The 27638-nt window shown below is 33.2% G+C and overlaps 1 protein-coding gene across 1 annotated transcript in view; it reads right to left on the minus strand.

Annotated features, from left to right (window-relative positions):
* Positions 1-218: 218 nt before the first annotated feature.
* Positions 219-27638, minus strand: part of LOC129217017 (receptor-interacting serine/threonine-protein kinase 4-like) — a 39934-nt gene continuing 12514 nt past the window's right edge. The window contains exons 3-11 of the mRNA XM_054851252.1: positions 27439-27583; positions 15633-15721; positions 7618-7791; positions 6265-6431; positions 5851-5920; positions 4994-5092; positions 3066-3142; positions 2791-2973; positions 219-303 (exon numbers count right to left, since the gene is read on the minus strand). Of these exons, the coding sequence (XP_054707227.1) occupies positions 219-303; positions 2791-2973; positions 3066-3142; positions 4994-5092; positions 5851-5920; positions 6265-6431; positions 7618-7791; positions 15633-15721; positions 27439-27583 (1089 nt within the window). The remainder of the gene's footprint in view (positions 304-2790; positions 2974-3065; positions 3143-4993; positions 5093-5850; positions 5921-6264; positions 6432-7617; positions 7792-15632; positions 15722-27438; positions 27584-27638) is intronic.

Genomic DNA, 27638 nt, shown 5'->3' on the forward strand with positions numbered 1-27638 from the left:
GGTTGAATAACCGAAAGGACGCAAATCCTTTCCTCAAATCTAGCGCTTCTTGGATCAAAATCCTACATAACCTTAAAATCTCATTTTTCTGAGCATAGAACATGTAACACACATTTTGAAAGACATCCTGCAATGCAAAGGAAAAACCAGCATTAAACAGTGGATGAACTGAGAGTTTATCATTTGATATGTGGACAATCACAGAAAAGCAGGTTCATTCATTCTGTTCCACTCTCTTCGGCAATCGAAGCCAGAATGTCCATGAATTCGCGAGGAATTTCCGCAGAACTTCTATCTTCATTCCTAAATAGAAAAAAGTAAGGGAGTATTACAGATAACAATAAGTAAAGAACTTCCCTTTGAAAAGATCATGTATATCTTCTGGACGTAATAACGTTCGATTTAACGACAAAACCGTACAAATTACAAAATGAGGTTTAATTGATTGCAAATCGTTCTGATCAATTTCCGGTTTTTGGAAAATTTGGATTTAACGACAAAACCGTTTGGATGTTTGGAAAGTTTGGATTATATTTGGTTTATTATGTAAATATTTGTTTAAAAAAAAGGAAATTATAGAAAATTCGGAATTTTATCATCCACTGGGGGGGGGGGAGGTGGGATATCGGTCTCTGTAGCCCTCATTTTGTCATTGTCGATGGAAAGTCCCTCGCTGACAACAAACTGCTAAAAGCACATAAGCGAATTCCCCCCCCCCCCGGAAAAATACTTGCAATTAATTAACTAAAAATATATGTTTCCCCACTGTTTTGTTTGTTGTCTGTTATTATTGCTATTGTGATAGGGAAGGGGTGGTTGGAACTATGCTATTTTGGACTATTATCTATCTAGTTAACTCACACAATTACACAATACATTGGTGAGGTTCGTATCGGAACCTTCTGACGACCCGTACTCTGGTACATCTCGTTGGAAATTAAAAAAATTCTTGGATTAGGATCATTGTATGGAGGGGAAGGGATAGTGGACTGCGAGTTAGCTTTGGCGGGGTGTAATGCCTATGTTCGTTTCTGTTTTATATGATAAATAACATGGTGTCATCAACGTCTTCTTTTCGAAAGAAATTTCTGCAAATTCGGCATCTTTTACCACCTCCTCCCCTTTTATGTCACCACACAGTTTTCAGGTCGACAAGACTTTTAACCAATTAGAAATAGTTTGAAAATTTACGTGGATTTTCTCTGAAGTACAGATTTATTTCATAATAATTCTAGATCTTGAAGCCCTCTAATGTGTGAACTTGTTTAAGTCCCCCTACAAAAGTCTTTATTGTCTTTAGCGATCATCTTTGCAATCAGAGTCAAACGCAAATTACTTTGAGGGAAGTTTTTGTTTTTTAGTATATTTTTTTCTTTAGTTTGTAAATTTATATTCAATAATCACTCGTGATAATATTGTACTGTTCGCTTTAAAAATTGTATAAAAGAATGAACTCTAATATTTAATTAACAAAGGTGTCCAGAAATCACTCTCCAAATTTTCTTACTTGACAGCTTTTATCAAAACTAATTTCAATGACGATTTTTAAAAAAATAATTAACTTCTATACATATAATATGTTTTTTAAATGAAAATCTCTATCTACCTTATAATAAATAGTCCTTACATACGCCTCTGTTTACGATGCAATCGAAATCCTAAATGGAAACTAATTTGGGGTCCCATATTATATTACACTCATAACATTTTCTTAAATTTTAAGTAAAAGAAACAACTTTTTGAAAGTTTCTCATGCGTGCTTATTTGACAATTAATAAATTATGTTTAAATTTAGTATCACCCATTTTTTCAATTTAAAAAATTAAAAATATTTTATTTTTAAAAAAAAATCCTATTTTTTTAAAACTTTTATTTATTTAATTAGTTATTTATTTTTACACGTATTACAAAACCGTCTTTTGCATGTGTGCATATGTAATCGCTAATTTTCAACCCTTTTGACATTCAGTGCTTATAAATGAAATTTAGTGCTTTTTATTTTATTGCTTGTTATTGTCAGTTTTAGGAAATGTAAGAAAATTTAATAGGAGAAAATTCGACTTCAGAAGGAGCAATTCAACGAATATTTGTTTCTGTAAATTTGCTTAGTTTCAATAATTCTTATTACATGATATTCATGCTTCATTGCATGTTTTATAAATTTAAAAGTTTCTTATGTATTTGCAGTGTGACGAAGAACCGTCAATATAAAACTTGATAACATTTTTCTCGCTTAGAGTGATTTTGTGTATACATTTTAATGTTTAAGAAATATTTTCATTACTTTTTTTCCCTATTCAATTTTTCTGTTATTCATAATATTGCAGTACTGTAGGAATTTCGATCAGTTACATTTTTATGGAAACGATATAATGAACCAGGAGTGTTTAAAACTCGTAGTGTCCCTCTCGTGGACGCATACAGGGATTTATTTCAGGAGGGGAGGACAAGCCAAACATGAAGGTAACTTTACAAATTGATATTATAAAATTATTCAGAGTTGGTAATTTTGAATTTATTTTTTGGGGAAGGGCGTGTCTTACTCCTTAAATACGCTCTTGAGCCCCTCCGAACTCTTAAAGTGCCCCGCCCCCTGAAATACGCCCTTGGCCCCCCTCCCCCTGAAATACACCCTTGCCCTCCCCCCGGAGCAAAACTTCTGAAAGAAACACTGATCTTACCATATTGAAAAATCCTACACAGGATGATATTCTTTCTAAAGCTGATACTAAGTGATATATTTCAAGAATTCATTTAAAAAAAAAAAACAACAGGGAAAATCGCTTTTACCTTTGCATCATATCAAGTATGTGCTTGAATTTATGGAGTTGTTTATGAAATCTTCTGAGCAATGCAGCTACATCTTCCAGGTTGTATTCCTCGACCATATCTTGGACATTCCTACCTAATGCGTCTCTTTTTTCCAGGCTTGAGCCCCACTGCAATAGTGTCTGTATGCATTCCAACTGGACACTGAATGCCAGGAAAAATAATATAAAATGTTAAGAAGTCAATATTGAACTGCTCAGAAATAATAATCAAGCAAAAAATCAATTGAAAATTACTTCATAACTGCTAGATGGAGTGGTGTGAATCCTTCAGCAGTGATTGAGTCTAAATCAACTCCGATAGATAATAGAACCTGAAAAGAAGGAAAAAAATGGAAAAACATCAGGAAATCAAATTAAAAAATACTCATAACAAACAAGCTGACTATACAGTGTTAATAGATGGCGCAGAACAACTGAACTCAATTTATTTAAACTTGAAGTGAGAAAAATTCATCAACTTATGAAAACGGTACAAATGACGAGAATCGCGGGTTCGTTTGAAAAGATGAAAGTGGCAAAAATGTTGGTGAAAAATGCGATCCTTTTATTTAAAAAAAGTAGGGTAAGGTCACACCAGTAACAGACAAGGGTCACGTAACAGACAGTCATAAGTTTGGATTTAAATAACAAGCCTTTTAGGGGGGTAAACCTGATGTAACTGTGGCCCATGAATATGGTGCAGACATCTAATGTTATCAGAGTTTATTTTATGACACAGTTGGTATTTACAAGGAAATGGCGGAAGGTTATGAACAGCTACCCCGAGGTCAGCTGCTGTTTCATGTTCATTTGAATTTAATAAAGCTTTAGCTCTAAAAATAAAGAACTTTTTCACATTTTGAAATGAAAAGGAGAATTTTGCCCCATACTCATCCTTAGCTCATCCTGTCTGTTACTGGGTGGCATCAGATGTTTCGGTGTCTGTTACTGGGGGTCAGACCTTTTTCTAAATTGAGCAAATAGAAATTGTAATTAAGTATTTCAGAGGATTTAGAAGCAGCCAAACGTTACATGAGATGTTGTTGCATGAGAGAAAAATACTTTAAAAAGTCTAAATACATTAAAATGCTCAGAAAATAGAGTTAACCGAGAGCGATGTCTTAAGCATGTCTGTGATTGGTGCCGTTACCCTATGAGTTTCGTCTATATCAACGTTAACTATGCAATTGATGTGAGTTCTGTGTGAACAAGTACCTGTTTTTGCTCCAGATGATAAAATGTTGAGTGTATGTGTGTAAAGAATGTAACTTTTATGAGATAATTGTCAATATTTGCGTCACAAAATGATGTCTGAAGTAGGATTAAAACCTGCATCCACAAGTGTAAGAGTAACGCATATTTAGCAGGTACTTTTTTTTGTAAGCGAAATTATCAGCCCCTACATCCTCGATTTGAACTGCGTAATTCGTGTTTCAATCTCTTTTTTACATTCCGGTGAAAGAACTTGAACAAATTGAACACGGTAAGTGATACATTCGTTGATATCGAACTACAAACTTGGCAAAAGTTTTACTCGTTTCATCAGGATTAAATATGAAAGTAATCTGATGAGATTGGTGTTCACTTCATGTTAAAAGCAGAACCCTTTCGTGCGGTTAACAGGAAAAGTTGGAATAAGTATTTCCATTGCAATTTGGCTCTCATGTCTAGGTCAAAGAATGAATGAAATGGAATTTTGATTATAGTGTTACAACTAGACTCCAAAAAAATTACAAAATTGCAGTAAAATAGTTGAAGTTATCTTTTTAAAGTGCTAAAACACGAATCGCACCAAACTGTTACCTGCGGAAAGTCTTCACTGTTGGAAACTTTTAAGAGTGTAATTTAAATCCTTTTAAATAAACCAACTAAGAGTATCGGCGTTGTACTATTTGACCCCATGTACCAAAGTGTTCCGGTCTCCCCCCACACGAAAATATCGCAATAAAAAAACCTTCTAAATAAATCAACTAAGAGTATCTGCGTTGTACTATTCGACCCCATGTACCAACGTGTTCCAGTTCCCCCCCACCCACGAAAATATCGCAATAAAAAACCCTTCTAAAATAAATCAACTAAGAGTATCTGCGCCGCACTATTCGACCCCATGTGTCCCGGTCTCCCCTACACGGAAATATTGCAATAATAGTTATGAAAAATATCATTACTTGTACTCTCATTACCTCTAAACAAGGGTTATGTCCGTTCATTGCGGCCAGATGCAAAGGTGTATAACTACTGGGATCTAAAGCAGCCAAATGAGCTCCTTCCAGTGCTAGAAACTGAAATAAAGAAAATACTTTTCAAACTATTTCAAGATAAATGGGTTCCCTAAGAAGCAGATCTTCTCCTTTTTGCAACAAATAGCCATTCCATACATTTACAGTGGAGATCCAAAAACTCGGCACTAGATTACCCGGCTTAATCAAGAGAAGAACGTCAGATTTTAATAGGAATACAAACACCCAATGCGAAAATCCTGTTGCGTGCATTCCTGAAAGCCGGAAATTTTCAGATTCGGCCACTTTTCGAACCATATTTGGCAGAGTTTTCGGGCCTCTACTATATTGAAAAAAAGACTAAAGAAAGTTTTAATCAGAACTTTAAATACTTTTTATTGGTGTTTTCTGATGTACTTGCCATTATCTCGAAACGATCCATTGGCAGAATAATTTCTTAATAAATAAATAAATAAATAAATAAAGATAAAAAATGATAAAAATAATAATAAAAGTACTTTTATGATAAACTTAGGAGTTTCTTGACACTTAATCATTTATACACATAATTCATAAGGTGGGATTTCAATTTCGTAAAGACAGTTGTACGAGTATATTTCTTTTCTCTGTCTGGTTTCCCTTCAGACCAACAGCACGCACCGAAGGGGTTATCTCCTTTTTGTGCCATGATTCACACTCAATCACCCAATTCCTTCTCAATGAATCAACCCCAATCCGTTGCACTACGCTTCAGTATGTATGGATGAAACAATCAAGAAATCAAACGAGCCGAAAGCTAAAATAAATTGCTTTATGTTTACCTTAACTACTTCTGTGTGTCCATGAGCAGCTGCTACATGAATGGGCGTCCAACCTCTTTCATCAACTGTTCTAAAAGTAAAAAAAAAAAATCATTCAATATCTAGAAGTTGTTAGTTTCTGTTTAATGTATGATAATACCTTGTCATTGTAATGTTAAAGACATAAATTATAGTTGCGAAAAAAAAAAAAAGTCTGGTTTGGTGTTTCTGGATAATTTGATTCAATTTTTGCTAGTTCCATAACTTGGGTAAACGGACTATTTCATACACAAATGAACGACTACAAAGTGCTGAAACAGCAAGATATATTAATTTTCAGCTTCTTTTTTCTTTAAATTTGCTTTTCTTTCTGAAGACGGCATATGATGTTATACATTTCACTTGCCAACTAAAGAAAAAAGTCATAACACTTACTCCATTTGCTTGGGATCCTTCTTTGTGAGCAATTTTACTACATGCAAATCGCCTTTCCTCGCTGCCTCATGAATATTCAAAGACGCTATAAACTCCTCTTCCGATAACCTTCGAAATGCTCCAACTGCTGACGGTATTACTTCGATATCTGCCTCATCCACTATTGGCTGTAGGAAAAAATAACGCAAAAGTTATGATGTGAAAAAAATTGTGAATTTCTACAGAATAGAACTAATTGATTTGATAACGTTTATACCTATCAGTGCGTGCGCAGAAATTTTGGGGCCCGTCACAAATGACTTTTACGCCCCCTCCATATTCGTTACCTCTACGTCTCTGCAGATATTTTACCACTTATTTTTGACATATTAGACCCCCTTCAGGATGGAGCCCGCGCCAATAGGGGTCCCTCCCCCCTTCACTGTGCACGACCCGGATACTGATGATGGGATACTTATGTTAGAGTAGCCATAAATATATTCAGAGTTCATAAGACGAAATGCAAGTTTTCCTCACAGATGAATCGAAACAAAGTTTGTAATACAACCATAAATTTCAGAAATTCCGTTTTCAAAGAGCTAAGATGTAACTCATGTCATGGGGCTAGAAGAAAACCGAGGAAGATAATTGTTTAGCGAAGAAAGAATATCATTCTTTGCCATATTTCTCTGTACTACTTTTACGTTTAATCTACGTTTTTGAGTTTGTTGTTTTCTATACAAGACGAAAACCAACCTATGATATATTGGGTAAGTTTCCAGGTTTACACGTGTCGTAAGGCTCAGGTGCCTCGGACTACTGCACGTGATGAAATTGATGGTAAAAGCTATTTTGGGCGTAAATGAACATTGCCATAAGAAAAATATATTATTAAATCTAGAATAATATTTATTTAAGATTTTAGAAATTAAGTACAATAACAATGCTGTACACATCTTCCTTCAGTCACTATTATTTCTAACTTAATACTCATATTACAGACTCCCTCCAGTGAAAGCAAAGAAGTAACTCTAAAAACAAAAAACAAAAATAATCTCAGTCAATTTAACTATGAAAACTACCCTGCTTACTTTTGGTTCCTTAATTTTTTTATTCCGGTCAAAATGTGTAACTGAAAATTTTTAAAAGCAAAACCAAATCAACATATAAAAACATAATCAAATCCTTGTTGATGGGCCCGCGCCACTATTATTTTAAAAATCCATTTTATTTGACCGTTACTGAAAAAATTACAGTCCAATAGCAGTGCAGTATGAAAAGTTATAAAGATTTGAATTTGAGTGTTCAATTGAAACTTAAGCTTCATTTTAGAATGTTTATGAATAGTTTGTTGTTTAAAATAAAAATACTTACATTGGCTTTGTGTATTATTTCTGGCTCAAAGACAAAATCAGGTCTCAGAAATGTGCTTTTCAGAGCAGATTTGTCTTGAACAACAACATCTGGAGAAAGTACTCGTGAGTGAGACTCCTTTTCGTCCTCGTTTTCTGAACTCCTCCCACTTAAGAGAAGCGATTTCTGGGAATCCTGAAATGAGGAGTTTACTTTCAAAACGGATTATATCTAGTTTTACATATTTTCGGCTAAACGAAAAAAAAAAAAAACCGTTATACGCATGAACACTAACTGTTAGAATTTCGATTTTTTCAATGTTTTCGTAGAATAACTAGTGACTATTGGCATAAGTCTAGGAACTTTTCCTCAATTTTATCAGACCTAAATTGGCAATTTTTTTTTGGATATATTTCTCTTTTGGTGTAAAACAGTGGATATCATCCTTTTTGCAAAAACACACGCATTTGCTAGTTTACTTTCAAAACGGATAATATCCAGTTTTGTATTTTTTAGCAAAAAAAAAAAAAAACACGCATCTTCTTCAGAAATAAACTTTAAAATTGAAACAAAATATTCAACGTTTTTTAATGTATATATTTTTTACTCTACTTTATTCCTTCTTACTTTATTTATTCTTTTTAACCGACTTCAAAAAGGAGGCGGTTATTAGTTCATACCGTATGTATGTTTGTGTTTTTTGTTTGTCCACTCATAGCGTCTCACCTAGTGAACCGATTTTGATGATTCTTTTTTAATGGATAAGGGATGGCTCAACTTAGGTCCCATTACTTTGTTTGACCATATTTGTTCTTTAGGAAAAAGTTAAGGGCAAAAACCAGTAAATTTTATGCAATTTCCCTATTAAATGATTAAAATGATATTCTAGCGAAGTTCGCACTTTTCATCTGTGGATAACGGTGGTTCAGTGGTAGAATTCTCGCCTCCCACACGAGCGACCCGGGTGCAAATCCCGACTAAGACAAAGTGAATTTTACTTAAATTTCGTTTCTACTGTTTCCCGTATTTTCTCGAATGTTCTATTAATTTCTATATCTTTCCAAGTCTGGAAAGTTCCAGCACTTTCTCAAGTTGTATATAAGGAGATGTAACGTTCATTCGTGGTTCTGAATAAAGATCTCGAGTAGAGACTAACGAGTATTCGCTTCATTTGGCTTTGACACTGTCTTCGCGATCTTCATCCACGCGACAATATGAAACTCATTGTTATAAAAGTTTGGTGCCATATAACAGTAACATTAATAGTAATTGTAATGATAATTTTGAATAAAGGCATTTCTAAAGCAATACAGTGATATAGAGCCGCACTTCTTACTAGGTAACTTCTTACTTTTACTGAAATATCTACATTTACACTAAAAAGAATGAAATAAAAACTTTTTGAAAAGAAAATAGAACCGTCTTCAAAATTGCTCTAAAAAGTGAAAAATAATTTTATTCTTTGAACACTATCGATAATACTTTTAAATATAATTTTTGAAGTTGGCGCAAAAACGATAGAAAAGATCATTCACAGCCATAACTCAACTACGACTATAAGTTTAACCAGGCCTAGTTTCTTCACTACCACATACATTATGCATAGATAAGAGCATATTTGAGTAGCGATATAAATGTTTCGTTCCTAACTTTGGATGATTTTCTGAAAAAAATATGAACGAAGCATGGTTACTCTGGATTTTACTTTTTGTTTTTGTGCCAACTTCAAAAATTATGTTTAAAAGTATTATCGATGGTGTTTAAAGAATAAAATTATTAACCGACTTCAAAAAGGAGGCGGTTATCAGTTCATACCGTATGTATGTTTTTTTTTTTATGTTTGTCCACTCACAGCGTTCTACCTAGTGAACCGATTTTAATGATTCTTTTTTTAATGGATAGGGGATGGCTCAACTTAGGTCCCATTACTTCGTTTCACCATATTTGTTCTTTAGAAAAAGTTATAAGCAAAAAACAGTAAATTTCATTCATTTTCCCTATTAAATGATTAAATATAAAACCCATTGTTACAAAAGTTTAGTGCCATACAACAGTGATATTAATAGTAATTGTAATGATAATTTTGAGTGAAAGCTTCTCTGAAGCAAGCATCAAGTTTCTTCAGTGTCATTGCTCAATAGTGGGGGTAAACCTAACGTGGAAGCGAGGTAATGCAGTGATCAGCTTAGCCTTCACAATGCTACCAAGTTATGTTTGCCTCAACTATAGTAGTATTTTTTATCGTTATCATCTATGCCAATAACAAATGATGGGGGCTAAGTAAGGAGATACAGGATTGCATTACAAGCATCTTGTATGCTGTGAAATGTAAATTAGTTTGGGAAAACGTAACATTTAAATGGTTATAATTAAATTAACACGCAAATGAATTCCAGATAGGAGCAAAGATAAGTTTTTAGTGCCAATCACTTAAAGTTTAAGGCGTGTTTATAGTTTTGTTTTTTAGTATGGAGCATTTTTATGAAAAAAATAAGGTGAAGTTTCGTGATGGTAACTTCTCACTCTTTCTGAAACACATTTACACTAAAAAGAATAAAATAAAAAAAATTTGTAAAAAAAAAAAAAAAAAAAAAGAACCGACTTCAAAAGTGCTCTAAAAAGAGAAAAATAATTTTATTCTTTAAACACCATCGATAATACTTTTAAACATAATTTTTGAAGTTGGCGCAAAAACGATATATAAAATCATTCACAGCCATACCTCAACTACAACTATAAAAAATTAACCAGGCCCAGTTTCTTCACTATCACTTTCATTATGCATTGATGACAGCATACTTGAGTAACGATATAAATGTTTCGTTCTTAATTTTTGATTTTCTGAAAAAAGTATGAACGAAGCATGTTACACTGGATTTTACTTTTTGTTTTCGCGCCAACTTCAAAAATTATGTTTAAAAGTATTATCGATAGTGTTTAAAGAATAAAATTATTTTTCACTTTTTAGAGCACTTTTGAAGTCGGTTCTATTTTTTTTTCAAAAATTTTTTTTATTGAACATTTCAAAAAAAAAAAAAAAAAAACCTTCGATAAAATTAAGTATAAAAAATGAAACCACCCAAGCCATTCAAATAACAACATTGTATAGGTATTAGTAGATCACAATTTGTATCACAGTTAATCAAAATTTTTCAATTAATCACAATTTAATAATATCAATTATTTAAGATTAGTTTAGTAATCACTATTTGAGGTCGCGCTTGCCTAACTGATAATGGACTTGTACAAGGCGCAAGGTGCTGAAATCTCTTAATACGGACGCGTATCATGCTTGATTGGAAATGCTCAGCCAGTGCCTCGCTTCGCTATTTTATTTATGAACTACTTTTGAATTAGAAGTGGCAAATTCAAATTTGGACATGTGCCCTTTTGATATGAAAGTGAATGAGTGGACCCCGGCAAATAAGGGATAAGTTCCATTTTGCTGTAAAAGACCTGGCGAGAAATAAGGGTATGGATATACACCGTTTAGGTGGTAAAACCAATATTTACGCCTTTTTTAACAGTAGATATATACCACTTCGAGAAGAAAAAAATGCATGGATCGATAGAGCTTATACTAGAGATTCTAAAAACGAAAAAAAACCCCCGTTTTTTTGCGAAAGTGGATATAATCCGTTTTGAAAGTAAATTCCTTAAATATAGTATGAAACCAAACAAGAAAACTAATATGTGGTTAGGTTCAGTTTTAACAACAATTCAAGCAACTAACTTCATAAAAATAATACAGAGTAGAAATCCTGAAAACTCGAGCTAACGTGAAGCAAAAAGTGGTCAAGTTTGAAAATGGAGGGGTTATCGGGAATGCGTACGCAACTGCAAAAGCAGTAAAATAAGAAATAACAACGTCAAAAAGCACAAAGTGCAGATTACTACAGACACGTGTTTCGGCGTTACATGATACGCCTTTTTCAATGCAAAAAGTCTTTTTTGTCGGATGTCTTTTCATCCATAAGCTCATTCCTTTTCGCAATGAAAAAGGCGTTCCCTGTAACGCCGAAACACGTGTTTGCAATAATCTCCAGTTTGTGCTTTTTGACATTGTTATTTCTTACTTTACAATTCAGGTATTTATTTATCTTATGCGGTAGCAGGTGTTCTTTCTTCCTGCCAGAACGTGGTCGATTTTCTTGATCTGGCCAGGTTATCAAATGCTTAATTTTCGCAACTTCACTAATGCATTAGAATATCTTTTCATTTGGAAGCACAAAATTTACGTTATAATGCTTCAAATTCAGTTTAACTGCTTTACAAGAAGGTTGTTTTGTGCTTCTTTGAAAATTTACTTTTAGCATTAGTCCAGAAATCACAAGTAGCTTCAGTCCTTTCCTTATACTTTTCCCCATGCAGCATGAATTTGTTTAGTAATAATATAAGTCATTTACTTCCTCACGAAACGCCAAATCCAGGAATTTCCCAAATAGCTGAAAACTCTAAAGTTTGACTTTATTTATAGACTAGAAATTCACCCGGTGAAAATTACTTTTATATTCGAATGAAGCAATTTCCTATTTGGTAAGATTTTGATGATTGAAATTGTAACCTTAACTCCACTAGATGAACCCTTAACTCCAATAGATAGCGTTAATTGTTGATCACTTTCTCGTTTCTTCATTCTTCTAAAATTAGTCTTACCAGTAAAACAGCTAAGTTACCGGGTGCAGTTCAGCTTTGTCAAAATAAAGCATTTCCTTGCATGACAAACATTACCAAAACATATTATCAAATCATTATGTCGTGGCTCGAGTTTCATTGTTGATGACGTCAGGAGCGTTACTCGATAAGAGAATTCACTATTATGTATATGAGGATACTGAATAATACTATAATGCTGCAAGAAATCATATGCAAAGTTTTAATCTCTTTTTTTTTAGAACAGGAGCAATATGAAATAACGCAACAAAATACAATTGCGAAAACGTAGATCTTACGAAACTCGCAATCGCAAAAACAAAATAACAAATCTTTTTACAAAAACTGCAATCAGAAAAATATGTACAACGAATAAGAAAGATGTTAAATTTTTTCTATGATCTTTCGCGCATGTTTTAAGCAAAGCGTTTAAAAAAAGATGTAGAGCAATTATGTTGTTTTAAACGTTGGATGTTGATGAAAAACTAACAGTTTTACAAGATCCAACAAAAATCGTCGATATAGAATAAATGAGTTTCAAAAAGAGGGAAAGATTAAATATTTCTTTAATATAAGTTCAAGGAATTCATATGACAATCAACTCGTTACTAAAGTATCGTTACTAAAGTAATAAGTAAGGAGTCAAGATGAGAATGAATGCGCCGTAAAATATGTAAATGAAAACACCTTCAACATTCACTGACCGTCCATATTTTGTCTTTACTAATAATAAAGCGGAAAGTCTCTCTGTCCGGCTCTCTCTCTGTCTGTCAGGATCTCTGTAACGTGCATAGCGCCTAGACCGTTCGGCCGACTTTCATGAAATTTGGCACAAAGTTAGTTTGTAGCATGGGGGCGTGAACCTCGAAGCGATTTTTTGAAAATTCGATTTGGTTCTTTTTCTGTTCCAATTTCAAGAACAAAATTATCATAAGATGGACGAGTAAATTACGAAATTATCATAATGTGGAACCGTGACATGGGCACAAGCCAATTGACGAGATACGAAATTATCATAACGTGGAACCGTAACATGGGTACAAGCTAATTGGCGAGAAAATTCACCACACACTATTTGTAAATATACAGGCGGACCAAAAGACCTTTTAATTTTTCTATTACGGGCACAGCCGTGCGGGTACCACTAGTTTGATATAAAACTGCAAACTTTGTTGCTCAATGTAGTTTAATCTGTTCTGATATAAATGTGAATTGAAGAAAATTAGAAAGTTATAAATTCACTCTTAATGAAGCTAAACTATCTAATTCGTTTACACCATTCGTAGGGTAGAATAGGTGTAAAAACAGGTTTTGAAGCAGTGGTTTCTTTTCCAAGAATATGACAACTTTAGATATTGTAAACGTGAAGCCCGTGAAGAACATCATACAATTCTAAAAGCAGAATCATTTTGCTCCTTGGGTATCAATTTCGAATTTTTTAACATCTATTGAAAAATGTATGTTTTCAATTTCATTCCACCCTACTTGGTCCTACTGCTTCTAGAGGTTGAGCTTCGAAGATTCCTTTAGAACGTGGGGACAATAGTGTTGGAACAGTATATATATCACAGAACTCTATCGCTAAAAATGTTGCACAGGAAATTTCTAGAATCAAGATATCAAAGTTTTTCTACTTTAAAGCAACGAAAATAATTTTTTATATCTTTGTTTATAATTTATGTACAAATACGTTAAAGCTTTGGAAATTACTAAAACCATTTCAGTAGGGGAAAAAAAGACTTTTTTACCAATTTTTTCCAACCTTAAATCAAGTAAATGTTTTTGAACCATAATTTTAATGTCATAGGTAAGGTTTCATGTAGACAAAGTATAGGGCGATCCAAGAAATGTGATAGAAAATAAGAGCTCGTTGTGGAAAAGAGGCAACATGTGAGAGCAAAAAATCTCTTTTATTGAGTAAAGATATCAATTGACAGTTAATGAACAAGATGCTCGAACTACCTGTCGTCCCCGGTTCCAATACCACACTGGAGTGTGCCGGAATCAATTGCTTCAATCTCATTTGTGACGAAGGAATTGAAATTCTCCAGTGAATCAGGAGCATTCTTATAGATTTCGTTCTTGATGTAACTCCAAAAGAAAAAGTAGTTCGGGTTCAGGTCCGGACTGTAGGGGACCACTCTAGACCGTTCACCGTAAATTTTTTTGCATCCAATGCAACGAAACTCTCATCATACGTCGTTTCAAGCCACGTGAAGACTTCAGAAGTTCTATGGAGACGAGTCCCATCCTGCATGAACCAGTGATGGAGTGTCATGTTCAGTTGATTCGCTGCCGGATCAAAATGACGCACATCAACTCTCGATACAGCAATTCTGTGATCATATCGTCAATGAATATTGGATTATTCGTTTCGACTATATGGCCTGTTGGCATGTCACGCTGTGACCCTTTGTGGATACAGTGGTAAGAAACACTGAAATTAGACTTTTCCGAACCCCAATGGCGCCAGTTCTGCTTGTTCACGCAGTTTCGGAAGCGGCTTTACAAGTTTTATAGTTGGAGACGAAACGAACATTTCCAACAACTTTTATAACTGAACGTCATCCATATCTATACTCAATACCAGCGATACCGGCACAGCTTTGCCCGTAGTTAAAAATTAAAAGGTCATTTGATTCGCCTGTATATTTTCAAATAATGGATGATGAATTTCTCGCCAATTTGCTATGTTCATTAGCTCGCTCATGTTACGATTTCACGTTATGATAATTTGCTAATTTACTCGTCCACGTTATGATAATTTCCTCGGTAAAATGTTCTTAAAGTTGGAATAGAAAAAGAACAAAACTTCAAGGTGATCACCCTATGCTACGAACTAATTCTGTGCCAAATTTCATGAATATCGGTCGAACGGTCTAGGCGCTATGCGCGTAATAGACATCCCCCGACATCCAGACTTTCAGCTTTATTATTATTAGTAAAGAAAATAGGTTTCGCGCTCGCGCGCGTGTTCTCGCACGTTGTCTTTCTTCACTACGATCTTACTTTCTTTCTTTTTTTTAAATTTTTTATTTGGATCATCCTGCAACACTTGGACATGCCATGTTTCAGATATCTTTTTTGTGGGTACCTTTTACATCGTCACGTTTAAGAGTCATCGCAAGTTTTTGTTAATAACCTTCCAACCATAAAAATGTCACACTAAATGATATTTTTATGGTTTACGTTTTAACAAAATGAAACACGAGTTTTCTTCACTGGTATTTTAATTTATGTGATCAGAAAAACTTCATATTTAGCGATAAAAGAGTAACTCCTGTATTCAGATTTATTAGAGTGTGTGCAAAATGTGGTTTGGATATTGTAAATAACACATTTTAATACTGACATCAAGTTATTTCACTCAAAAAAGTTTTCACCTGTTCTGAAGATACTTTTTTTGGACTGTCTTTTGCTACGTGGTATCCCGTTTTTCTCTCATGCTTATTCGTCGAGGAAGCACTACTTTCTGTAAAAACATTTAAAAAAATTGTTAAGAACCTTAAAAACAAAACACCAGAAATGCAAAATTTTGTTCAAACTTTTGGGTTGAAAAACACACATTGTTTTTGTATTCACGACATGGAATCATATGACGGTGCGGAGTCGGAAATGAATTTATGATAATTTTGACAGCGCTGCGTGAATATTCTAGAAGGAATTCTGTAGACGTATACTACCATGGGCATATAAAGGGCAAGGGGAGTAACTGCAAATATTTTATTTTCGTTTTTTTTTTGCATTTTTGTCATCTATTGTACTTTACCTTTAGTGTAGCTACAAGCTTGCTTATTTGGTTTCCGCTGAAAAAAAGGTTTAATTCCAACATTTCCCTATTGTTAGTATTGAATCCAATACACATTTCTTCAACTATCTCGAAAACTCATTTCTGCAGATACTGCCGTTTACAAGCCCACGGCTGTATAGGCCTGTCTTGATGTCGGTGGACAAACCGTCGACCACTATCTTTGACACAGGCAGACAAAAGGCATTAACTTCAAAATTGATGTCAGGGGACAAACCGTCGACCACTATCTTTGACCCAGGCAGACAAAAGGCATTAACTACAAAATTGATGTCGGTGGACAAACCGTCGACCACTATCTTTGACCCAAGCAGACAAAAGGCATTAACTGCAAAATTATAACTTTTAATTTTTTTCCTTTTTTGTCATCTATTGTGCATTAGCTCTATTTTGCAAGCTTGTTTATTTGTTTCCCGCTGAAAAGAAAAGCGCGAAAAAGAAAAACATTTATTTCCAAAATTTTTCTATTGTTCGTGTTCAACCCAAAACGCGTTTTTTCAAATATCTCGAAAACATAGATACTTCCGTTTATCTGCCCACGACAGTATATGCCTAGACTACTTTGTCTTTAGAATCTTATCTTAAAGGTTATTTTGACATCGCAATTAGATTTTCGAACATCATTGCAAAATAGCACATTGATAAAATTAAATTCAACTGTTAACAATATCCAGAAGCAGTTTTAAAAATTATTTTTTAAATGCAATTCATAGTTTGCTGATTTTTCCATAAACAAATTTATGATTAAAATTTTCTTTACTAAGTGAAATGCATTGGACTTTAATCAAAATTTGTTTGTGAGTTCCGTCCCTCCATATTTCACGTGCCTGTTGAAATGAACTTGGAGTTTCCTTGATTCATCTTTCACGCAATTTCCGTTTTCCAAAAAGAATTTGATGATAATCTCGGCGGTGTTGGAAATTGGATTTTGAAAATAGTTCATCGCTCAAGTTTATCAACCTTTTATTTGAATTGAAGAAAAAGACAAGTGATCGTTATTTCCGAGATAGAAATCGAATCTGGTTGCAGTGCATTATTTGAAAGGTAATGCTTTGCAGATGTCAGGCATGGAATGCAATATTTGACCAAAAAGGAGGGATTCTTTGGGGATAATTACACTTACATGAAGACATGATGCACCGCCATATTCATGCACCTATATGCATATTAACTTAAGTAGGATATTACCACGTTTTCGCTGTTAGTTATTTTGTTTGTAAAGATAAAATTGATACCAGTAGAATATAGATGTTTTGCATTATTTCAGTCATAAAATAGAATGAATATCATAGCTTTGTAAAAGGATGACTTTATCTTAAACTTTTAAAAGAAAGGTTTTGATTGTAAAACATATGTAGAATAAGCCGAGAGCACCAATGGCAGCCCTAACCTAGTTCTAACAGCTTCCAAGCTATGGTGGATTTTCAGAAAATGCATCAATCATGAAAATAGTTCGTGTTTGGTATATTGCAAGAAAGACCTTCCCTTAATAATTACGATACATTTGGAACAAAATCATGTGAGATCAAAAAATTTTTAAAAAAATGTTGGAGTTTGACGAGGCAAGTAGTTGAATATGAAATATTGATCAAATGCAAAAGCGAGTTCTATTCAAAACATGTGAATCTAACTATGGTAAAAATCTGAGCGAGAATAAGACATTTACTTAAATCGTGGATGGGCATACAGTAGAGTACATAATCTAGTAAACCATGACTATTTTGCTGCCTTTAAGAACGTGCATATGCTAATATGACACAAATAAACATATTTGTGTTCTAATTGAGTAAAACTTTAATCTTTTTTTCGCAATCCATCCATAAAATAACCGTTCATTTAAGCGGACATACCTTAGAGCAGGAATTAAAATGAAGGGATCAAGCCCAATCATTGCTTAGCAAAAGCTGACCCAAAGACCTTAAGTCACGTGACTCAACAAGGACGAATGCTTGGCACGTTTTGAGTGAAACAAGCGAAAGAAACCTGATTTCTTTCACTGCTTTGCTTTAAAATCTATCACGTGAATCGGGGTCTTGGTTTCATGAATGAAAGTCTTCATTCCGTCCATTTTATCTCTTTTCAATGAGACATAACCATGATGGCGAAAGAAACGATGATGGATAAAAAGGGTTAAGGGAAGTCGAGCGTAAGCAAATCCCTCACGCTCTCCATATTTTTTCCAACTGATTTTTTTTAATTCTTGCCTTCTTCATAATAATGTCGAGTGCTAATGCCTACTTAATGAAAATACCATACATATTATTAATTTTAAAAACCTTTTTCTTGAAATCATAGACATTACGTATTTGTTTTCGATCAACGTTAGAACAAACATTCTTCTGTTGCTGATAATTCTGAACGCTTACAAAATGATATAACATATGAAATAAATAATACAGAAATTTTAAGATTATATATTATTGTTTTCCATTCACTGTGTCTTCTACATTTTGCAACCATTCTGCATATTTGAATGCAAGTCAATTATTAGTTATTATTGTTATTAATATTATTATAATTATTATTACGTAAAGATTTTTGGATATGCAAATACATTAGAGTCAACTTTCGAATGCGGCACTGATGACTGAGGCATTTTTGCATTCAAAAATTGTGATATTAATGTATGTAGATTAAAAAGACATAGATTAGACAAAACAATAATAATTAAAATAAAATGTATGCCAAACGTAACAAACAAACAAAAAAAAAATGAATTATCAGTATAACATCGTATATTTTGCCATTTCAGTGTACCCATTGTTGATGACAAGACAATCATTGGAAAAATAGCGATTTTTTTAAGGTCATTATCCTAATAATGTCAGGGCAAAATATACAGGATGTCACTACGAGTCATGATACATTACAGCGTAACGCGTTTCATGCGGCTTTACTGCTACGTCTCTGCAACGCTTGTGACATGTCAATTTGAAATATCATTAGAACGTCACTGTGACTTCAACGTGGGTTGACCTTCGTAAATTGTTACAACCTATTGATGACTTTGCAGTGACGTTTTGTGACCGTCATGTAATTTTCATATAAATGTCCCATTTTAGTCAGTGTGTTATACACTGTAAAAAATCTCGGAAACCTCTCTGAATATACAAAAAAGCTTTCCATAATAAACAGATTCGTACGCCCTCAGCAGTTTTTTGCTTTTATCAAATACCTTTCCCGTTTAACAAGAAAGTAAGAGTCGACGCCTGCGCAGCTCACACGGCAATTTTATAGTCCAGCACCAAATCCACATTGAGACTCGTGAAAGCACGCAATGAAAACCAAAAATCTTATTGCGCAAGAAGAAAAATCGGCAATTTTTTTTTTTTGTCTCAGAGAAAAATTCTTTGGAATAAACAAAATCCTCCGGTCGAATGCATTTTTCTGATCTAAAGCAATAAGTTGTTCTTCTCTCTAGAAAAGTAAGTGGAAGTGATGACTCATGTGCGAAGTAACACTCATCAAGACCATTAGTAGAAGTTTTATTCCTCGCATGAATTCACTGAAGATAATTTTGAAGTCTTATATTTTCTTGCTAATGTATCGTCATGAGATTGAATTTGAAGCTATGTCACTTATTTTTAAGTACGAAGTGCAACTTCTCGACGCATAATCGCGGAAGGAATACAAACTGAAATTAAAAACCAAATAACTGCCGAGAGGACGCCATGTAAATTCGTTGCGTCGCATAACTTGTGTAGGTAATTTACTTTTTTCTTGGATACTTTTCTTCTTTCTACCAAATGGGTAATTTTTGTAGGCAGAATTATATTCTGTCATAAAAATCACCTTTTTGGTGACCAAAGCCTGCAAAAGACCACCACCGACGAATAGGTAAATCGCTTTGCAGCTCTATTACTTTAAAGTGATTGAGTTCATATAAATCTCGCTAAAAAAAACTATTTTCCTCAGTATCATTTTTTCGTTGTGAACTATTGTAATTTGAAAATATTTTACATTACATAGAACACATATTTAAAGTGCAAGTGTGTCTAGTTTTATTCTGTAAAATTTATGAATTGAAGATTATAAAAAACTTTAAATAAGTGTTATTGTGTACTTTGTTTTTATGTGTCAATCTCAGTTAATATTTGGCTGAACATTTATGTATCAAGTATTATGAATTAAATGTTATAATATGCAAATTGTCAGGTTTGATAGCTCGTCTTTAAGGTTGCATGTTTTCATTCTCTTGTAAACAGTGTAGCTAGATTGTATGAAGTAAAAAAAAAAAAAAAAAACTATCTCTTGTAATTAGGAACATAGTGCTTCAGTATTATCTAAATGACGATATCTCTTTAAATCTCTGCATTAGCGAAACGCTTTAAATTAGTTAAATGTGTATTAATTTCTTTAACAAATAGATTCATATATGCATTTAAAAGTGTCTTCATTTTCTTCGTTTTACGAGCCTCAATTTTACCAAAAGCAAAAAAAAAAAAAAAAAAAAAAGACTTAATAAAATAAACAATTTTGTATTTTTTCACCATATTAAAGTATTTGACTTATAATTTATATGATACTTTGATTTATAATGTATATGATACTTTGATTTATAATTTATATTATACATGAAATAATATTTATCTCAGCAGAGCTTCATTACCTGCCCTTAAGGGAAAGAAGCTGCAAATATAACAAACAAGAATTACTTCTCAATAATATATTTTTGTATATATATGAAATACACAAGCAATGAATAGCAATGAGAAAAAGAAAATTAAAAGTAGCAATTATTAGAATAAAGTTGAAACGCTGAATTCGGAGCTCATCAGCCGTGGGAGATTCGATAAATATGGTCAAAAGACCAAAAGATATTATACTACTTACTAAATAGAGAGTGTTTAAGCTCTAATATATGAATTACATTGGGCCAAACGCACCATATGCTAAACTATATGCAATAAACAAGAGCTTAAACCTAAAATTAAAAGTAGGGTTTTTTTACCTCGGCTAAATTAAGAAAAGTCCCTATAATTTGTCTTCCTCAGGACAGTATCTACTGCATGCATACTAGTTTAATGTAGGAGAGTCAGGAGGAATGAGTCAGTGGCAAAAATGGAACAGCTGCATTTACATTCCAAAATAAAAAGTAATATTATTTCGTGTCATTGTTTTAAAAGTGATAATTTTTTAAAAAACTATGTTACTAATATACAATGTACATATGGGGAGAAGACGAGGGGCGTTCACCACGCAGACTTTGCCATTGACATTTTCAGGGGGTTGCTCTTTTAAGGGGGGGGGGGGCGCTTTATAGCATTTTATGGGTGCACCATCACTCTTATGGTGGGGGGAGGGGATTCTCGTATATATGAAATGGAATAATCATGTAATAGAGTTCAATGTTTTAATAAATAAAATATATATTGCATTTTGCGCACACTGTAAAAATAAAATCAGTAACCTATTTTGAATAAGTATTTATATTTGTGATGAGCTGGAAAAGGGCAAGAACAGAAGAATCAACCCGAATGGTTCCAGCAGGGGACTTGGTGTCATATTTAAATTCATCAATTTCTCTGTTGGTACTTTTCGGTACACTTTGTTCGTCAGAGAAATTGACTTGAGGTGAACGAATTCCGGAACGCGAAGGGTAGGTAAGTCCTGTCAAATTTTATCCGAAGATAAAAGCTATCAAGTTTGATACAAGATATGTTTTTAAGTTCTGCATTAAAAATACAATATGTTGATAGTTTTGTCTTGAAAATATTGAGAGAAAAACTGAAGTTTAAGATTGTTTAACAAACAATCCCCACTTTTCAGAAGGCACCCCCCTCCAATTCCCCGACGATTTTGTGATTAGGAATGAAACTACTAGATTATTTCATAATTTTTCAAAAATTTATAACTGTGCATATGTTATGCTGTTAACCATGCTATTTGTCATTAAAAATTAAAAAAAAAAAAAAAAAAATCCACGAATGATTCTAAAATTGCTTGTATTATTGCTCTTAGATATGAAAGAATTGAAACTGATATTTTATGCAATACTATAATAAAGAATTATATTTTAGAAAAAATCACGGAAAAAGGATTCCGAAATTCTCGGAAACGTTTTTGAAAATTGTTTGGAGAATTCCGAAATACTCGGAAACGTTTTCGAAACTTTCATGAACCACAGCTGCACAGAATACTCAGAAACATTTCTGGAAATTACGGAAAGAGGATTCCGAAATACTCAGAAACGTTTCTGAAAATTACAGAAAGAGGATTCCGAAATACTCAGACACGTTTCTGGACATTACAGAAAGAGGATTCCGAAATACTCAGAAACGTTTTTGAAACTTTCATGAACCACAGCTGCACGATATACTCAGAAACGTTTCCGGATTTTTTTTACAGTGTAGGGTTCCAGTTTAGTCATTGTACTTTTAGGGCAGCATCTCTTGTTGTCATTGCAAAAGAAACTTTTAATTGCTCTTTAGCGGAAATTATAACCTTTATCGACTTAAATAAAACAAATTAAGGGACGTAAAAATATGTCGTTTCCATAGGCGCTCATATGTGTAATTTTAGGAGGGTGTTAAGACATTTTTTTAGGTTTTGAGGCTTTAATTTAAAGGATTTTTTTGTCACTTTCTTTCTGTTTCCAAGCTAACTTTTTTCCTTCTTAATGATTCCGATGAGGATTTTTCACAATACTTGCTCTCATTATAATTGATATTTTTTAAAAGAATATTGCTCTTACTTTAACAATTATTTTGATCCACAGTTGTCCCTACATTAATGATCGACATGTTTTACAATAACTAGGGGCCAGTTGAGAACATTATTCTTCGAACCCCAGAGTAAAAGCAATTTATATTTCCATTTCGATTAGAAGACAAATCTTTTTTTGAATACATTGTTACAATTCTGGTAGTAATTTCAGCGCAGAATAAATTTATGTTAAAATTTTTAAGTAAAGGAATTTTTAATAACCCGTTATTCATTAATGGCTTTCGTTGAAATATTTTGACAGTTACACACACAACTTACCTCTGGATTCAGCAGTATCACAAGATATGTTATCAGCGTCTGTTGATTGTGTCTTCGTGCTGGAGCTGCTACACTCATCTCGATCATTGTCGGGAGTCGGTTCTGAATTGTATTTCCTGAGTTGAGCACTTGAGCGTCGTCTAGAAGCGAGTTTTTCTTCGTAGTTGAAACTTTTGTGAACGGCTCCCTTTGATGTCCACTGAGTCCTTTTTTCTTCTGTTGTCTGGTCCGTGGGGATCACGGTTGGCGAGTTCACTGCGAAAATATACTCTTTAACTTCAATTAAAAGGATCTAATATGAATTGGTTTCTATTATTTTTTTTCCCTTTAAAGTCATATTTTTGGCTGCTTTTATTTCAGTTGGCATATTTTACTTGATGCTAGTTTTGTTTGTCTCTTTCAATCAAGTAAGCACTCTGATAGAAAATAGCGGAAGAAAATTATGTAAAAAGGAAACGCTTATAGAAGAAAAAATCAAATCAAGAACTTCAAATAAATGACCATCTAGTTATCGGAGTAAAAACGTACTACTTTATCATGTTTAAGAAAGAAAACAGTTTGCATCTTGAAAATGAACTGAAAATTCAAACTGCAATAATATTGCATAGAACCTGCGTGGTGTCATTATAAAAAGAAGTAGGGGAACGCGGAGCAAAGTGAAATAGTTAAAATAACTTACTTTTTCCAAAAGGAACAAGTTAGTAATTTGTTCTGAAAATTATGGTACATAAAAAAGAACAATATACTTTATAATAAAACTTGCATTGAAGCATTATTTCTTATTTTTGGCAGTAAGTTTGAATCTCCAAAGAAGGTGAAAAATTTTCACTTCTTTTTTTTATGGAATGAAGTGAAAAAAAAAATCGAATAAAATATTTTTTATTTGAATTTTAAAAATATTTTTGATGAAATAAAGGACTAAATAAAAAAATGAAAGAATAAATGAAAATGACATGAAACAGTAAACGAATAAATAAATTAATAAACAAGTTAATACACGAGGAAAAATAAATGATCGAATAAAACAGTGAACAAGTAAGAATTTAGTGACTGAATGAATAAATAAGGGAGTCATTAAATGAAGAAATGTAAATGAAATTATTTATAAGTGAAAATGTAAGAGGTTTGATAAAAAATTGAATAAGTAAGTGAATGAGCACTCTTCCCCCATCCATTTTGACCTGTATGCAGCATGCGTTTCACTAACTACGGTAGAAAGCATTTAAAACGCAAATAAGCGTAATATTGAACAAATAAATAGTGCACAGAATATTGGTAGACCTCAATTTAAAAAAAATGTAATTAATAAGAGCTTTATCATTCAATAATAACAAAAAGTAATATCATTCAATAATAACTATATTTTAAAGTTCCACACATGCTGTGAATTTGACTAATATAGCCTCAAAATTTACCAATATCGTAAGGCTCCGTACATTTAGAGAAAGTATCAGAAGTTATTATTAGTAAAAATTGTGCTCTAGTATTAATTAATCCATACATAAATATCGAAAAAAAAAGTAATAAAAGCATTTCTTACATAGAGAAAGAAAAAGTTGATTTTCCCCTTAGCGCTTAACAAAATGAAAAATTTACGTGTGATAAGGAACGTAAGTGCATATCTTTGGTACAAAATGTAGAATTTACGGGATTTCTTTCAAAATTTTACCTGAAATTCCTATTTTAGGTGGAGGATCCGAATTTTCCCACTTCCACCTATCGATGAGCTGAAGGTCTCAGCATCGAAATTGAAATTATGAATTTTTGTTGTACAATCGAATTCTTCAACTTTGCCATCGTACTCCGACGGAAACCACGTTCTCAGAGGACGTTTCGATCATCAACAATACTGTTGTTACACTGGTTACTTTGAGAATCTAAAAAATATAGCACTGGGAAATGCAGATGATCGTCATCGGAGAATTGGCAATCGGACTTGGCATCGGAGAACTTGAAAATTGACAATTTTAGGTTTCAATTTCGAAGCTGAGAGACTACCACGAGCTCATCGATAAGCAGAAGTGGGAAAACTTGGCACCACCTTTTCAAATTGGGAATTTTCAGATAAAACTTTGAAAGAAATGGTGCTTGTTGGCGTATCTACTGAATTTTATGGTTTTCAAAACCTCACATGTGATACTAAAGCAGTGAGACGATTGGTAAAATTAGATAAAGAAGCGCTAGCTATAGTTTGTTGTCTGACCAAGAGATATGGCTTTATTCGAGTCAAATTAGAGTCTAGAAATACGCCACTACATAACACTAAGACCGAAAATTGGCAGGAGTCAAATAGTTCAACTCGCACGCAAAACTATGTTTTATAGAAATTACAGTTTGAGGGTTCAAAAATATTAAATTTTTTTTTAGCAACTTCTTTTGTTTCGAGGTGTGACTTATGTCGGTTGTTTCAAGCTGCATTTTACATTTTCAAATTTTCACACTTAACCATTGTTCTCTATCATAGGCAAATTTTACTTTTTGATTAAGTGGGGAATTATTCTTTTTTTCCTACTTCATAAGAATTGCTCGTATTACTTATTTTTCCGTATCTATGTAAGAATTAATTAATATGGTGGCAAATTTTTCCAAATAACTTCTAATACTTTTCTTCAATGTACGGAGTATCACGATGTTATTCCATTTTGACGCTATATTCGTAAAATTCAAAGCATGGTTGAACTTAAAAATATAGTTAAATTAAAATGATGACATGCGGTGTGTAATCGACACAAAAAGCCTACTCTTAAGTGATATTGCATCAAATTTATCAAATTTTTATTTTTGATAAATTTACTGTAACTTTTTCCAATTTTATGTTTGCCAGTTTTTATTTATGGTTAACTTCAAGGCGCAGGCGACACTTCAAGATATTTTTTCTGTCGAAATCCTTTTGCATGACTAAATATCTCTACAAAAGGCAACTTTTCCGCACTATTACTTAACGTTTATCAGATTTTGATTTTTTTCACCCCACCCTAATATACTTGTAATACATTCTGAAAAATATTAAATATTTTCCTGAAAAAAATGTCAAGGCATAATTATATTTTTTATGAGCCAAAATCTACGTATATTTTTAAACTGCGTCTTATTTTTCACTCAAGTTAAGATCAATTTAGTCGAGAAAAACACAAAACGCTGGATTACAGTTGTATTAAAATCCACAACACAACATCGTTCTTCTTTAACACATATTAAATACTTAGATACAACCTACAAAAGCAAAATGTTCTTGAATGCCTCATTCAAGATTGCAATCAGGCATTTTGTTCCAGCCTAAGATCCTCCCATCGTAATGTCACGCAAAACAGTCATTGGTAATAAAAGGTTCTTTTCTTCCCGAAAAGGAAGTTTCTTATAACGTCAGCAGGACTGAAAGCATTTGTGTGTCAGTGTTAATAATAAATAAATCGCGCGTTTAAATGGTAACTATTAATAGACATAACTGTAAACAAAAGAGACGGTTCCCTTCTTTTTCAGCCTGTAGAAATTATACAGAATTGTTTTATTGACGGAACATGAATCCAAAAGTATCATTTAATATTAAGCCTTGAAGTAAGTTAAAATGTATTTCATTGTAACAATTTAAAAAAATATATACTCAATTTGAATCTTTATCTTAAAACTTGTGTTACGTACTATCATTTATTCGACGATATATTTACAGGATATCCAAGCAAATCACGCTGGAGTTGTTAATTCAGAGTAAAATGCATATTTGTGTCATGAAAATGTATTTTAATCAAACTGCTGACGCTTGTTCGCTTACTGGGTGATCTCATTTGCTCATGGAACGGGTCCTCGTTGTGTATCTTGTTATACTATATCTACGGGTTTCACACCAGATAACATTCTCTTCTATGTTCGCCGATGAAACGGCAGCGAAGGTACGGCAGCAGGTGGGTACTCCCCACAACCCTTGAATTTTAGCCTTATTGCTAATCCTAATATGGTAATAGGACTGTTACGACCGACGTCTCCAGGAGAAAATTCAAACTCGTTATGACTCCATACCAGAGGAAAATTCCGGCTGTTCTAGTGTGTGGCACTTACTAAAACAAACATGAATATTAACCAAGTTTAAATTCTGTTTCAACATACGTACACATATACTAATTATTATTATATTTTACGTAAAAGAACAGATATTCAACAAAAAGTAACTCAGTACTTCTCACAACCCCTTTCCTTCATACTTTACAGAAAAATCAATTCAGTACCTGTTGGAAGAGATTAAATAATTAACAGAAATCCTTTCTTTGACCATTTTACAAAAGCATTACTTGAAAATTACAAAATTACTGTTTTTCTTTAACGGATTTCAACTAAATTACAGCTAATTTTCTTGTGTGGGTCGAAATTTTCACAAAACATAAATTTGTTACGAAATTTCTCACCTGGTGTCGGACTGTCATAAAACTCTTCTAACTCCTTCTTCTCTGTTGACAATTTTGAGGACTCATCAATACTTTCAGGAGGTTGATCAGATATCTCCTCTCTGTCTACTAGTTCTTCACCTGTTACAAATCGTGCAACTTCACCCTCAGGATAAAAAACTTCCAATGTACCGTCTCCTTCTTGAATAAAACAACTGGCC

This window comes from Uloborus diversus, chromosome 1 (assembly GCF_026930045.1).
Source record: "Uloborus diversus isolate 005 chromosome 1, Udiv.v.3.1, whole genome shotgun sequence".
NCBI lineage: Eukaryota > Metazoa > Arthropoda > Arachnida > Araneae > Uloboridae > Uloborus > Uloborus diversus.